Here is a 12,990-nt window from a genome sequence, read left to right as displayed (position 1 = left end):
AATTGTTTAGGGATGAACGGGTTTAAGAGTTTTAAGAGTTTAAGAGTTTTTAAGAGTTTTAGCCAAATGTTTTATAATATAGTATAGATAGAGGAATCTTAAGTGGATAGATGTCATGTGTCTGCTATAAAATATTGTTAATTTAGAAAGTAAGTTAAAATTAAAATAAAATTTTTTAAATAACGTAAAATTAATATTGTCCTTTTTTTTAAAATTTATAGCAGGAAGAAATAATATTCGAAGATATTTAAGTCAGTTACAGTATCTAAAAAATTTGCGTACTTAATCAGTATAAGTATGAATGCACCCTATATTTTATATATTATGAACGTTTAAGTATGTTATTGTCAAACATCCTAAAGTTCAACGACAAAATATAAGTTTGAAAAATATTTTGTGTTAAGTCAAATTTATAATATAAGTTTGCATATTTATCTTTATCATTTAAACAATCATAAATATTAACAACTCTAAGGATATATTCTAACTCTTGGTTTTAATCCTTTGTCCTGGTCAAAATTCATATTTTAGTTACATGATTTCACTCAAATCTTGTAATATTATATATATATATATATATATATATATATATTATAAAGCATTTGACAAAAAATCTTAATAACCATTTTTTATGTATGAATTACTATTTATTGATGCATATTATTTAAAATTCAAGATTTCAAGTAATTTTGACAATTTATTAAAGCTTCATTTTTAAATTCGTGTAACTAACTACAGATAAACATAATCAAATACATGATAAGCATCTATTTTAAATATAAAATATATAAAATATAATTAAGATAATTATTGAGTTATAACAGAATGTTTAATTATTACATTTATGACTTTATAAATTATTATATTATTAGAGTAAAAATACACTACTTTGTTATTAAATCTAAATTAAAAATTTGAATTAAAGAAGTTATACACAAAAAACCTGAGAACTATTAAATATTTATTTTGATACTAATATCGATCTAATTTTTTCAAAATTTTATGTTATCTTCAAATCAAAAATAAAAACATTATCGTTTTTTCAAAATCACATAAAATCGTATTATATCGATAGAGACAGAATAAAAACTAAACACGAAAATTGAGATTTATCTCGCCACATTGCATGAATACCCTTCTAGTATGTATGTATATGTGTCATATTATTATTGATATTGTGTTTAATAATTTATAAGATATTTTTAATAAAGGTTTTAAAGGAATAAAAAATTAGATGAATGTGTACAACCAAAATGATGTTTTTATTCTAAGGATGGAAAAAGGTAGTCAAAGACGTAAACACGACCATGATGAGTTCCATTTACATCGGAACTATCTATGTTGCCTTTACAAAGTATCTATTCTTTTACTTTTCGGATTCTTACTTTAAAATCTATTGTTTCATATGCAAATTAGATCGGATCTGATTAAACAAGAGAATATAACTGGGCCGGCCACTGGTGGTGGTGGTGACTGTGATAGATAGCCGATGGTGGAGGTAGTTGTCGTAGAGGAGTGGAGATGGTGGACGATAGTGATGACAGACATAGGTGGATATGGACGTAGACCAGAGACGGACCTAAGCGGATACACCATTTTACCATAAGAAACAAATATATTAATATTTTTCACAAATATCACTGGTCTGTTGGTTAAAATTAAATCATTATATTAATATTTTTCATATGTAGGTTCTTTCTTCAAGTCTTTTATTGCAAATTTTTTTCTTCAGAAACATAATAAATCTGAAAGTAAAAATTAAAAACTAAAAATATGACACTAACGAAATTTAAACTCGGGTCTAAGGTAAAATAAAAGCCTTGCAACCAACTCTATTAAAAAAAAACTTGTATCCTTGTTGTAGTTTCAAAATATATATGGTGACACATAACAAACTGATACGATAACACTTTTAACGACCCTGTAAAATTTTACACTACGATGAAGGAACGAAACACCACCTGAGTCTGTCCCTGAGATAGAGATGGTGGAGGTGGTTCGTGTTGGTGGTCACCGCCGGTGGTAGTGGTTGCAATAATGATGGTAACCATTAAAGCAAATGTTATATTCGAGTTATGGTAAATTGAATTTTTTTTAGTTTTGTCGTATTGTGAAATATTGATTTTGTCTCATTCTATCGTAGTATCTAGTTGGGTTAATAAATGAGATAATCTTAAAAATTATATAGTTTATGTAAAAGTAAATAAACTTGGGATCATGTGAAACTAAAAGTTTTTTATGAGATTCGTAAGACCAATTCTCAACCTTTGGATTAAATCTACAATTTGAACATTAATAATCACAAAATTGCCACGAGACTTCTCAATAATTACAAAATTGTCACCGTACAACTTTAAACAATTAGCTTATAAAGTTGATCAATGAACATAATTTAATCTTATGGGTCTCACAAAAAACCCTTAATTTTATGTGAACCCAACCCAAAGTAAATATTCAGAAATTAGTTAAGTAAGAGAATGCAAAATAGTACAAAAATAGACTTTGTTTCACCAAGTTGGGTTGGTTAAGTGGGAGTTATCCTTGAAGCCCATTACACGATCAATAGTCAAACCTCGATAACTCCGTTTCTTTGACAATACTCCAACCATCATCAATGGATTTTAAAACTATATGCCCATTATTTATGTGTTTAGTCCAGATATTTGGATACAGTTTGAATTTAAGGTTGCTTTTTTTTAACGAGTTTATTATAATAATTTAAACTATTTTTACATACTAGATAACTCGTCCTTAGTGATCGGCTAAAAATCGGTATCGGGACAGGCCTTGTTTTTGAATGAAAACCATAACCGGTCCTTAACCGACGGTCAACCGGCCTTGTTTGTGTGGATTAATCTGTTTTGTATAGATTGTTAAGGTTTTTGTTTCAGATGGATTTTTTCATATATATAAGGGACGTGTGCTTTTAATTATGAGGGGCATTTTTGAAAAAACAAAACTTGGTTTTTTACATAAAGTTCTTTTACGAAAACTTACCAAATAAACCACTTTATATGTCATTAAGTCATTACCAAATAATTATGTGTAACTGACCGAATAAGTTATGAGTCTTGTTAAGTTTATTAAGCTGCTAACAAATAGACCATAAACCTAAGATTTTCATCACGTCTGCAAACATCTATTAAGAATTGAGTAAAAAACATGTAAAATCATAATAAATAACGTATACACAAAAGCTTAATTGTTTATTTGAAAAAAAAAAACTTAAGTTTAAGGTAGTGGTTGTTTTTTAAAAGGTAATGGAGTCTGAAGTTTGATTTCATTTTTGATTTATAAGAGGTGGTCCTGAAGTCTGAAATCTGGGTCAGAAAGATTGTTTGTTTTTACAGTCTAAATTTTGAATCGATCAAACTAGTGCAAAAATATAAAAGATAAATATTTTTTTACAAAAGTATAAAAGATAGTTTTTGCTAACAGATATTTTTCAGCCCCAAAATATGAACTATATGATAGAGTACAGATTAAGATTAAGAAGTATTAAAGAATATGTTTATCACTTAAATTTCAGAGAATATTTAAAACTTTTAAGCTCTTATTTTAAAAATAAAACAAACACTCTTAATACCCAAACATCTAAATAAATGAGACTTCAAATGTATTAAAAGATAATTAAAAAAAACCAAACAGAACCTAAACCTTGAAAATAATGTTATGTAGGAGTAGAGGTGGCCAAAATTCGGTCCCGGGCCGGGCCTTAACCGGTCCCTACCGGGCCTAATCGCGACAAAAACCGGCGGTAACCGGTCCCGACATAACCGGTCCCGGTCCTTGTGATTTTCCTTGTAACCGGTCAAGGTTATTAGTAACCGGTTGTCCCAACCGGTCCCGACCGGGCCTATTAAAAAAAAAATGATTTTTTTTAAATTTTTGGTTATTAATAAATTTTTAATATGTTATTAATATGTTTGTAATATGATATTTTGAATATGTTTTATTATAAATACATTTTACTATAAATACGTTTTGTTGTAAATACGTTTAAAAATACACAATAAAAATACGGTTTATTATATATATACGTTTCGTTGACTTTTGTTGACCGGGCCGGGCCGGGCCGGGCCTATAACCGGTTACATAACCGGTCCCGGTCCCAAAAAACGTCAAAAACCCTAACCGGATCATAACCGTCGGTCCCGGTCCCTCTCCGGTCCCGGTCCTCCGTCGGTTACGGGCCGGGCCGGGCCCATTTGGACATCTCTATGTAGGAGTATCATTTAATGACAAAAACGATACGTAATAAATGCGTAGTGGGTAGCTTGAAAGGGAAGCCGGCTCGAAATTCTTGAATATTTGGGAGACGACTTGGACTTTTTAATATTATTTTTTATTTCTTTTTTCTTCACCTTTTTAAAAATTAAATTCCCACCGTCGACATTCTTGAACCTTGCAGTGACAAAAGCGAAACCACAAGTAGCGTAAACGGTTTAGTTTTTGTTATTCCTTTTAAATCAGATTAAACCACCAAAGTCGTTGAATCCTACAAGTTAAGCAAGAATCTTGTATCAGTAACGTAATTCTTATTAGAAACTGTTATCCTTAGAAACAAAAACGAAAAATACCAGTGTGAATACTGAAAGGAATATAGGAATAATTATATGGACCGAACAGTATGTCAGTGTCACATTTTTATAGCATTCTTAGAGAAACACGTCATTGACTTGAAAAGTTATGCGACATGAAGTCAATCGGTTTTGTCCATACTTCTTGATACATTTGTGTACGGTACCCTATTCTGGTCCCGCTCTAATGGCGATTGAAAAACGTTTATATAACTGTATATTATTGAAAAACAATTTCAATAATAATAAATAAATAATTTTTTATGAAAAACGACATAAATTTTGATGGTTTTGGTTTTACTCAAATGACCTATAATCAGTAAAGTATTCACAAAACCGAAACCGTTAGCTGTTAGTCCAATTCTGCAACAAATGGTCAATGCCACACAATTTGTAAAATGTGCAATCTTTTCAACATCATGGACTTATTTGGACAATCATAATTGTGACGTAACCACCACCACCACGTAGGGGCCCATCTGCGTAAAATGTTATCTGATTAAATTACAATCGACCAATCTAATGACAATGGATTGATCGAAATTGGATATCCGATTGTAATTTGATTAGATCGCATTTATATTAGATCAGCCAATTCTTAGATGTTCAAAATTCAACAAGACTCAATCCGACAATTACCATCCAAGTATCAATCATGAAGGTTTATTTTATATGATGTATTTGGTATTTTGGTGTATGACCCTTCTTTTGTGTATGACTTAGGGGTTGTATGTTTACCTCTTAATAGTTCCATTAAGATGTAGCCTCTGAATCGTTAAGAGGTGAATCTTGTTTGATAAAAAAAAATTTGTCTCTTAATGGTTCTAAAACCATCTGAATGATTTCGTATCCTGGGCCTCCCTTAACCATTAAGCGCTCTAATTTTATCGTAAACAATTACCAAACAATTATATTTCATTTTGCACTATATCATGAAAGCCTTTTAATCATTCTGACCACTTAATCATTCTGCACCAAACCATTCAACAACTTCCAAACAACCCCTTATGCTCATAAATTATGTTGGCCGGTCAATTTATGTGGATATTTGGCTCTAAAAATTCGATGTATTCAATAGGTAACTGATAAATATCTACTGAACAGAACTGACGCAATAATCCAATTTAATCATCCATCAGAGTTCAGACTGGATTGATTGCATGAAAATGAACAAATGTTCAAGATTTGAAAAAAATAATAATTAAAACCATGTATGTTCAAACCAACTTAAAAGAATTGTTTTTATTAGCCGTAACACGGGTCGAATAAAAGCCCATATTAGACCAATTCATGAGGCTATCACCAACTGATTTTGGGCTTTTTTGAGCCCACAAAAGAGAAGTGTATCTGTGCTTAATTTAGTTCAGATGAACCACACAGCCCACAAACAGCCTAATGTGTTTGGTAAGCGAGATAGGTTAGAAGAATCTTCTGTCTTACGTTTAGTGCGACATTTAGATAGAGACAGACCAGACTGACTGAGACCAAAATAGGTAGAACAAAGATCTGAGATGGATAAGAGAAGATCAGTAAATTACTAAACCACCAATATCATTAAAACCCTAAAACCTTACACAATTCTTTCAATCGTCTAATGCACTCTTAAGAGAATAATAAAGAAAGGTTTATAATTGAGTGAAACTTTAGTGGCATGGAAATGGAACTACTGAACCTTAACATACTTAACTAACCTTAATGTACCTTAAACTTAAAAAAACACTAAAATGTTAAGGTATATTAAAGTGCCCAGATGCGGAATAACAAAAGACCAAAATGCCCCTCTTTCATAAAAAGACGACAGATCATCATCCTTGGATCAAAAGCGAGATCTACGGTTGCAAAAGGGTTCTCATGAAAACAGGAAGTTCTCACCAAAACCCGACCCTAATCCAATATATCCAACATATGTGAGAGAAAAAAAAAAGAGTATTTATTCAAAGCTTCCTCATAATCTATATTGCATTCACACAAAGTTCAACAACATTTTGAAAGCTAAAGTTACATACTTCACAACTATTAAACATGCTTATAGATAGATTTGGGGAAATTAAGATTACATTACAGGCTACAAGATTGACTAACCTGCTAAATCTTTTAAGCCGTCGACAAAACATACCGATCGTAGATCTCGTGTTGCTGCTGTCGATCCGAACCATTCGATTCTAACGGTAGCCTCGAACCGCCAAAACAGAAGTACTGATTCACCGACCTCCTGTTATTCACGACCCCTTCTTCTTTGTTGACGATTCCGTCATCAAACATCTGGCTCGAGCCCACAATCTCGATTCCCGTATGTGAATTGTGTGAAGAAATGGAGGATCTCGAGAACGAATTAGACTGTGATCTTCGGTGCATATGTGGCATCGCTTGCATAACTCCGTTCACTAATCCTGAAGCAACTTTCTTTTTTGCAGTTGGGCTAGCAAGATTGCTTCTAGCAGCAAGTGATCGCTTGTTGTTTGAAGGTGTTGAGGGTTTCGAGTATCTCTGCCTAAGCGGAACCGGGAGTTCCGTTGGTTTCATCGTCAAATTCCCGCCTTCGTCTCCTGTTTTTCTCGTTTTCGGCCACCGAAGGAATCGCTTTATACCTTTGTGCTTCTTCTTGTTGGGACTCTTGGATTCCAAGTTCGAGTTTGAGATTGAGTTTGAGTTTGAGTTGAGTTGACTCGGTTCTGCAGCATTCATCGTGAGAACCGGTGTACCGCAAGCCGTGGAGGGGGTATTCTCGGTACCTGAGTGCAAGAATATTTCAGAATCGGCAACGTTGAACGTAGTTCCAGGGCTTCCACCGGCACTCCCTTTTCTCAAATGGGACGCGAGGATTTTTCGAACTGTGTAATCTTGATTACTGAGAATTGCTCCGGCAGAGATGAGCTGTCGTTTGAGCACTTCCGATGAAGCTGATGACGGCCGTTGCTTGAGGAGATCTAGTGGGGTCAGACCGTGATTATCGCGCTTATTGACGTTAATGGAACAAACGGTCATAAGTAACTCCACCAGATCACTATCGATGTTCCCATTGATGGCTAAATGAAGCGCTGTTCTTCCTTCATTATCTGCAGCATTGATGATTTCTTCGATATTGAAGGCTTTCGAGCAGACTAATTGTTTCATGAGAACGATCTGACGGTCGAGCCTTCGAAAAGTTGGTATTTGGAAACCGGTCACGGCCGTATGTAAAAACGTCTCTCCGGCATCGTTTTTTGATTGTACAGAAGAAGGCGATGCCCTGATCAAAATGTCGACCACAGATATATGGCCCCTGGAAGCTGCTACATGCAGGGCGGTATTGCCTTGTTTGTCTACGGAGTTGATGATCTCATACGAGGATATGAGATATTTGACTACCTGCATTTTATGACGGGCTACTTAGCTGAGTGACCTTCTCAAAAACTGAATTTAAGAATCTAAGAATCTAAGGGACTATTTGGTTGGTTTTTCCATCAAATCATGTATGGAAAAAGTTGTTTGTGTAGATTAATCTGTCTGTATAGATTGGGAAGATTTTTCATAGACAGAAGGAGCGTGTTTTTTTAATTGAGGGCTAGGTTTGGAAAAAAAAAACTTGGCTTTCTGCATAAAGCTCTCCTAGAAGCTTATTGAATAAGTCACTTTCATATCATTAAGCCACTACCAAACAGTTATATATAGCTGACCAATTAAGCTGCGAGTCCTATTAAGCTCGTTAAGCTGCTAAAAAACAGGCCCTGGTGTGTTTCTAAGTTTTTTACGAGAGCAAGCATTTTGAATGAGGGGCGGACGGTTTTTAAATCATGGGCAGGTCAGATGAAGGTCATTTGAAAGTTATTGAGTTCATTTTAGCACTTAGATACGACAGATTATTCACCGATGTGTTTCTTTTCCATGAAACAAGCCGATTGTGAATTCTAAAGCAGCATCATTGACAATCAAGAATATTGTACATTATGCAATATAAGTAACGGCCAGGTTCAAATGAGAACCGCAAATATTACGAGAACCTAGGAACCAATTATTCATGTTTTATTAATAATGAAAACTATTCATAATGAATCTACATGATATTCATCATTATTCAGGGTTATTCATCATGATAATACTACATGAAATAGTTGGTTCCCAAGTTCACAAAATAAGAATACTGAATACCAACAGAAAGATAACACGAAAGGAAACCCATACCTCAACCTGCCCCCGGCCAGCTGCCGTGTGTAAAATAGTTGATCCCTGAATATCTCTATAACCCAAAATGTTATCATTCGAGCAATCGCCAAGAAGCTCCTTTAGAATATTCAAGTTTCCGCCTCTTGCCAATGCATGAACCGCTCTATTCTTCATTTCCTGCTTATAAGCGGACGGGATTTCCCCAATATGTTCTTCTAACTCTCTACCATTACTAGCCATAAACCTCGGAGACATAGCGAAATCATAAATGAGCCTAAAAACCTCCATATTCTTGCTCCTGGCGGCAGCATATAGCATATCTGTCACACCATATTCTCCTTCTCCGAAAACCAAAAGAGCGTCTTTGTGTAACAATTCTTGAACAAATCGAAGATCTCCAGCCGAGGCGGCGGTGTACAACAGCCACCCGCCATAACCGGACCCAATTAACGAGTTCTTCCCCCTTTTAGTGTCACCTTCGTGTAAGAGCTTTTGAGCGACTAAAGAACGATTCTTGGCAACATCATCAAACTGTTCTTCATCATCCCAAACGACCTCAAGGCGGTGGATTCGCCGCAGGGATGACAGTTTGATTAGGTGGTTGCCATCTAGCCGGAGAAGCTCACGAACCAAATCATAGTGGCCGTTGGCGGCAGCCCAATCAATTGGGGAAGCATACCACCACTGATCTCCGGTGCTCTCCCACCGGAGAGGGAAATAAGTTGGAGGCATGAATGAAGAAAAAGGGAAATCTTGAAAAACCAGTAGAATACAAGAATTTCAACTGGAAAACCAGCAAAACTTCAATTAGACAAGTATTAAGAGTTCTTAAATCAACCACTTAAATAAGGTAATCATTCAACTTAATAAACATGATGGGTAGCTAGCTTTAACTTAATACCAACAGATTGACTTAACATGTTAAGTTAGTCCATTCTATCCTAATACATCAAGTTAGAATTTTTCCAAAATTATCCTTTTCCTACAATTTTTAATTATCGTCTCTTTAAAAATAAATAGATTACCAACATACATAAATTAAAATTTATAATCAAACAATAATACTTTATTGCTTTAAATATATTTTAATTATTAAGTATTTTGCTATGAACTTGTTAAATTCATATTATTTTTTCATTTAAATAATTCATATTTTTTTAAACTTTTTGTCATTTAAAATATTTATTACACAGTTTATCATTCAATACTTATGTAGGCATAATATTAAAATGGTAATTTTTATTATTCAAAGTTTCAGACTATTTATTCAAGATATATTTGTCTTAATTTATTCAGACAGATTAATGTTTGGACACAACTTAATAGATTGAGAATTTAATGGATAAAATATCAAACAGCCCCTAAGATTTAAAGGGAATTAGGGTCTATCTTAATGACCTTAACGGGACTCACCACTTATTCGGTCAGCTATACATGAATGTTTGATGTCGGCTTAATGATAGATAAATTGACTTATTCAGTAAGTTCGTTAAAGTCTTTCAAACAAAAACTTTCCTGATCTATACAGATTTATCAACAAATGACTTAATTTAAAACTAACCAAACAAAATGTAGAAAGGATCTAAATAGAAGCAAAGAACAAACAGCATGTGAGGCTAACCACCAGAAATCGTATCAGAGAAATCATGATATGCCCACTCGAAGAAATTATGACAACTATTAAAGGCAATCTGGAATCATAATTACGAATAGTTGAAACCAATCCAAAAGTAATAATACTTATATATTAAAGCGCTGATTAAGCAAATCAAGGACGAACAGAAGAATCACATGACAAAGTTAACACCGATTAAAGTGAAACCCAGAAAGGGAAACGATCCCTACACAGAAAAGAGGGAAATTTTCTTCGATTGAGGTTAAAAATCCCCAAATTTTTGATACAGAAAAAGAAAAGCTGATGTCTGCATGTATGGCGACAGGATATTAGAGATGAGAATAAGAGAAGATTCAATTGTAAAAGTGTAATGATTAAAGATGGAGGAGATACCTGGGGAAAGTAGTTGCAGACGAAGTGTTTGAGAAAATGGCGTAGATAAGAGAAGAAAGGCTGGAAAATCAGAATAGATTTTGGAGAATTTCGATGAATTTGATATCGCTCAAATGCGAGTGTCCATGGTTTGGATCATGTGTCTTGGTATTTGTTCTCGCACTGTCATTTTCCACTTCGTACCAATGTTTATTTTTATTTTTTATAATTATATATATATATATATATATATATATATAATTATACAAAATAATATTAATTCAATCTTATTGATGGAATGAATATAAGCTTATTTCCTTTTTAAAGTTTTAAAAATTTCTCAATATTTGAAGTTTTCTCTATTTCCTCTGTTTTAGAAAACAAGATAGAGAATATGTTGGAGACATATAAAGAACAAAAATCTTGAGGTTGTTTGACACTTGTTGAATGGTTTGGTGCATGATAATTAATTGGTCAAAATGATTAAGAAGCTCTTATTATATGGTGCAAAATGAAAATATGGTTGTTTGGTAATTGATCATAATGAAATTAGGATGCTGAATGGTTCAGAGAGACCTAAGATACGAAATCATTCAGAGAGTTTTAGAACCATTAAGAGACAAACTTTTTTTCCGTCAAACAAGATTTATCTATTAGGGATTCAGATGATACCTCTTAGTGAAACTATTAAGAGGAAAACAAACAAATCCTATATTTTCTCCATTTTAGATAATCTGTTGGAGATACTCCAGACCGTTTCTAGAGCATCTGTAACAAATCCTTCAAAATGGAGATTTTGGGATTTTTGTTCAAACAGGTTTCCAAAACGTTATCTAAAATGAAGAAAGTAAGAGACACAGTGATATTTTCTAAATTTGGAGAACTCTCCAAAAAGTGATTGCGTATGAAGGAGACTTGAAGTTATACGTGTATATGAAATATAAATAATATTTTATGAAATATATTGAATAGTTTAATAATATAACGGGAGAAGTTTTGGGGGATGAATATAAATTCTCTTTGAAGATTTTAACTTTTGATTTTCCATTTTTTAAGAATATGTTGGAGATGCTCTAGAATACTAATGTGAAAGATATTTTAATGAGAAATAGATCAAAAATAATGAATCTTCCCAACCGAATTTACTTTTTGACCACTTTTTCAATTGAATTTTAATTTTTACAAAGTTTACGTAGACTCGATTATCATATAATAAAACCTTTACGCAAATTTGAGTAAGGATCTACATCGGGGTAAAGAATTTGCATAAAGATCTAAATTTGCGTAAATTTTTTTGGCCTATAAAATAGTTAAGATGAGAAGCGTAATACGGGATTTCCACCTTTGGATGCATATTAAGATAAGATGCACGGAAATGAGATGCACCAGATCAAGCACTATTCATGGGTGGGTTTGAGATTAAAGGTGATCAATGATCTATATCCCATTGTATGCTTTTCATCTTAACTCACATTTTCACACGATCACTCATGTTTAGAGAGAGAGAGACACACACACACACACACACATATATATATATATATATATATATATAATCCAATAACATTAACTAATTAACTCATAAGCATATAATAGATGGTAGCATTAAGTCATACTAACATGACATAATCGAGAATATGAAAACTGGGAAGCAACATTGAAGGTTCGAGTTTTTGAATTTAGAATCAAGACATCTCACGTTGTATCACGTATTCACGTGGGCATATAACTGCTATTTTTAAATGTGTCATTTAAACAGCTATTTATTCTTTCTTAAGTGATCAAGCGTTAAATGTTTGCTTAATGTTTTGCTTCCGCTTAAGTTACTGAACATTGGTTTGAAAAATATCCACTTTAAACACTGTATAGAAATGATAGTCACGAAATCATTTTATTGTATCCACCAAACAACTTAGCTAACATATCCACCGGTTCCACTAATTGTCGGCACGAATTATTGGTATCATCAACCGACGAGATCAAGATGTAGACCACTTGCTGAACCAACTTACCTCTATGGTTTCCAATATACATATATATATATATATATATATATATATATACATACACAGACACACACACACACACATATATATATATATATATATATGCACACACAAACATACACACACACACACACACATATATATATATATAGGGGCCTATTCAAGGGAGAACTGAGTTGTTTGTGGTAACTGTGAGAACCAATATTAACCACAAATCAATAGATAAATTAGGAAATTTATAAATTTGGTAATTTTAAATTAAAATCTTAATGCA

At 33.1% G+C, this 12,990-nt stretch overlaps 1 protein-coding gene across 1 annotated transcript; it reads right to left on the bottom strand.

Moving 5' to 3' along the window:
- Positions 1 to 6,508: 6,508 nt before the first annotated feature.
- On the bottom strand, positions 6,509 to 10,850 carry LOC112513734 (tankyrase-2-like). The gene is made up of 3 exons (XM_025120088.1): positions 10,732 to 10,850; positions 8,742 to 9,507; positions 6,509 to 7,928 (listed from the first exon to the last, which is right to left on the bottom strand). Exons 2-3 carry the CDS (start codon positions 9,453 to 9,455, stop codon positions 6,675 to 6,677), a joined length of 1,968 nt encoding a protein of 655 aa, XP_024975856.1. The 5' UTR covers positions 9,456 to 9,507; positions 10,732 to 10,850; the 3' UTR covers positions 6,509 to 6,674.
- Positions 10,851 to 12,990: the final 2,140 nt, after the last annotated feature.

The sequence above is a fragment of the Cynara cardunculus genome (assembly GCF_001531365.2).
Source record: "Cynara cardunculus var. scolymus isolate 2C chromosome LG 5, CcrdV1, whole genome shotgun sequence".
NCBI lineage: Eukaryota > Viridiplantae > Streptophyta > Magnoliopsida > Asterales > Asteraceae > Cynara > Cynara cardunculus.
Note: the sequence above shows the minus strand (reverse complement) of the source record. Positions and strands in the feature narration are given on the sequence as shown.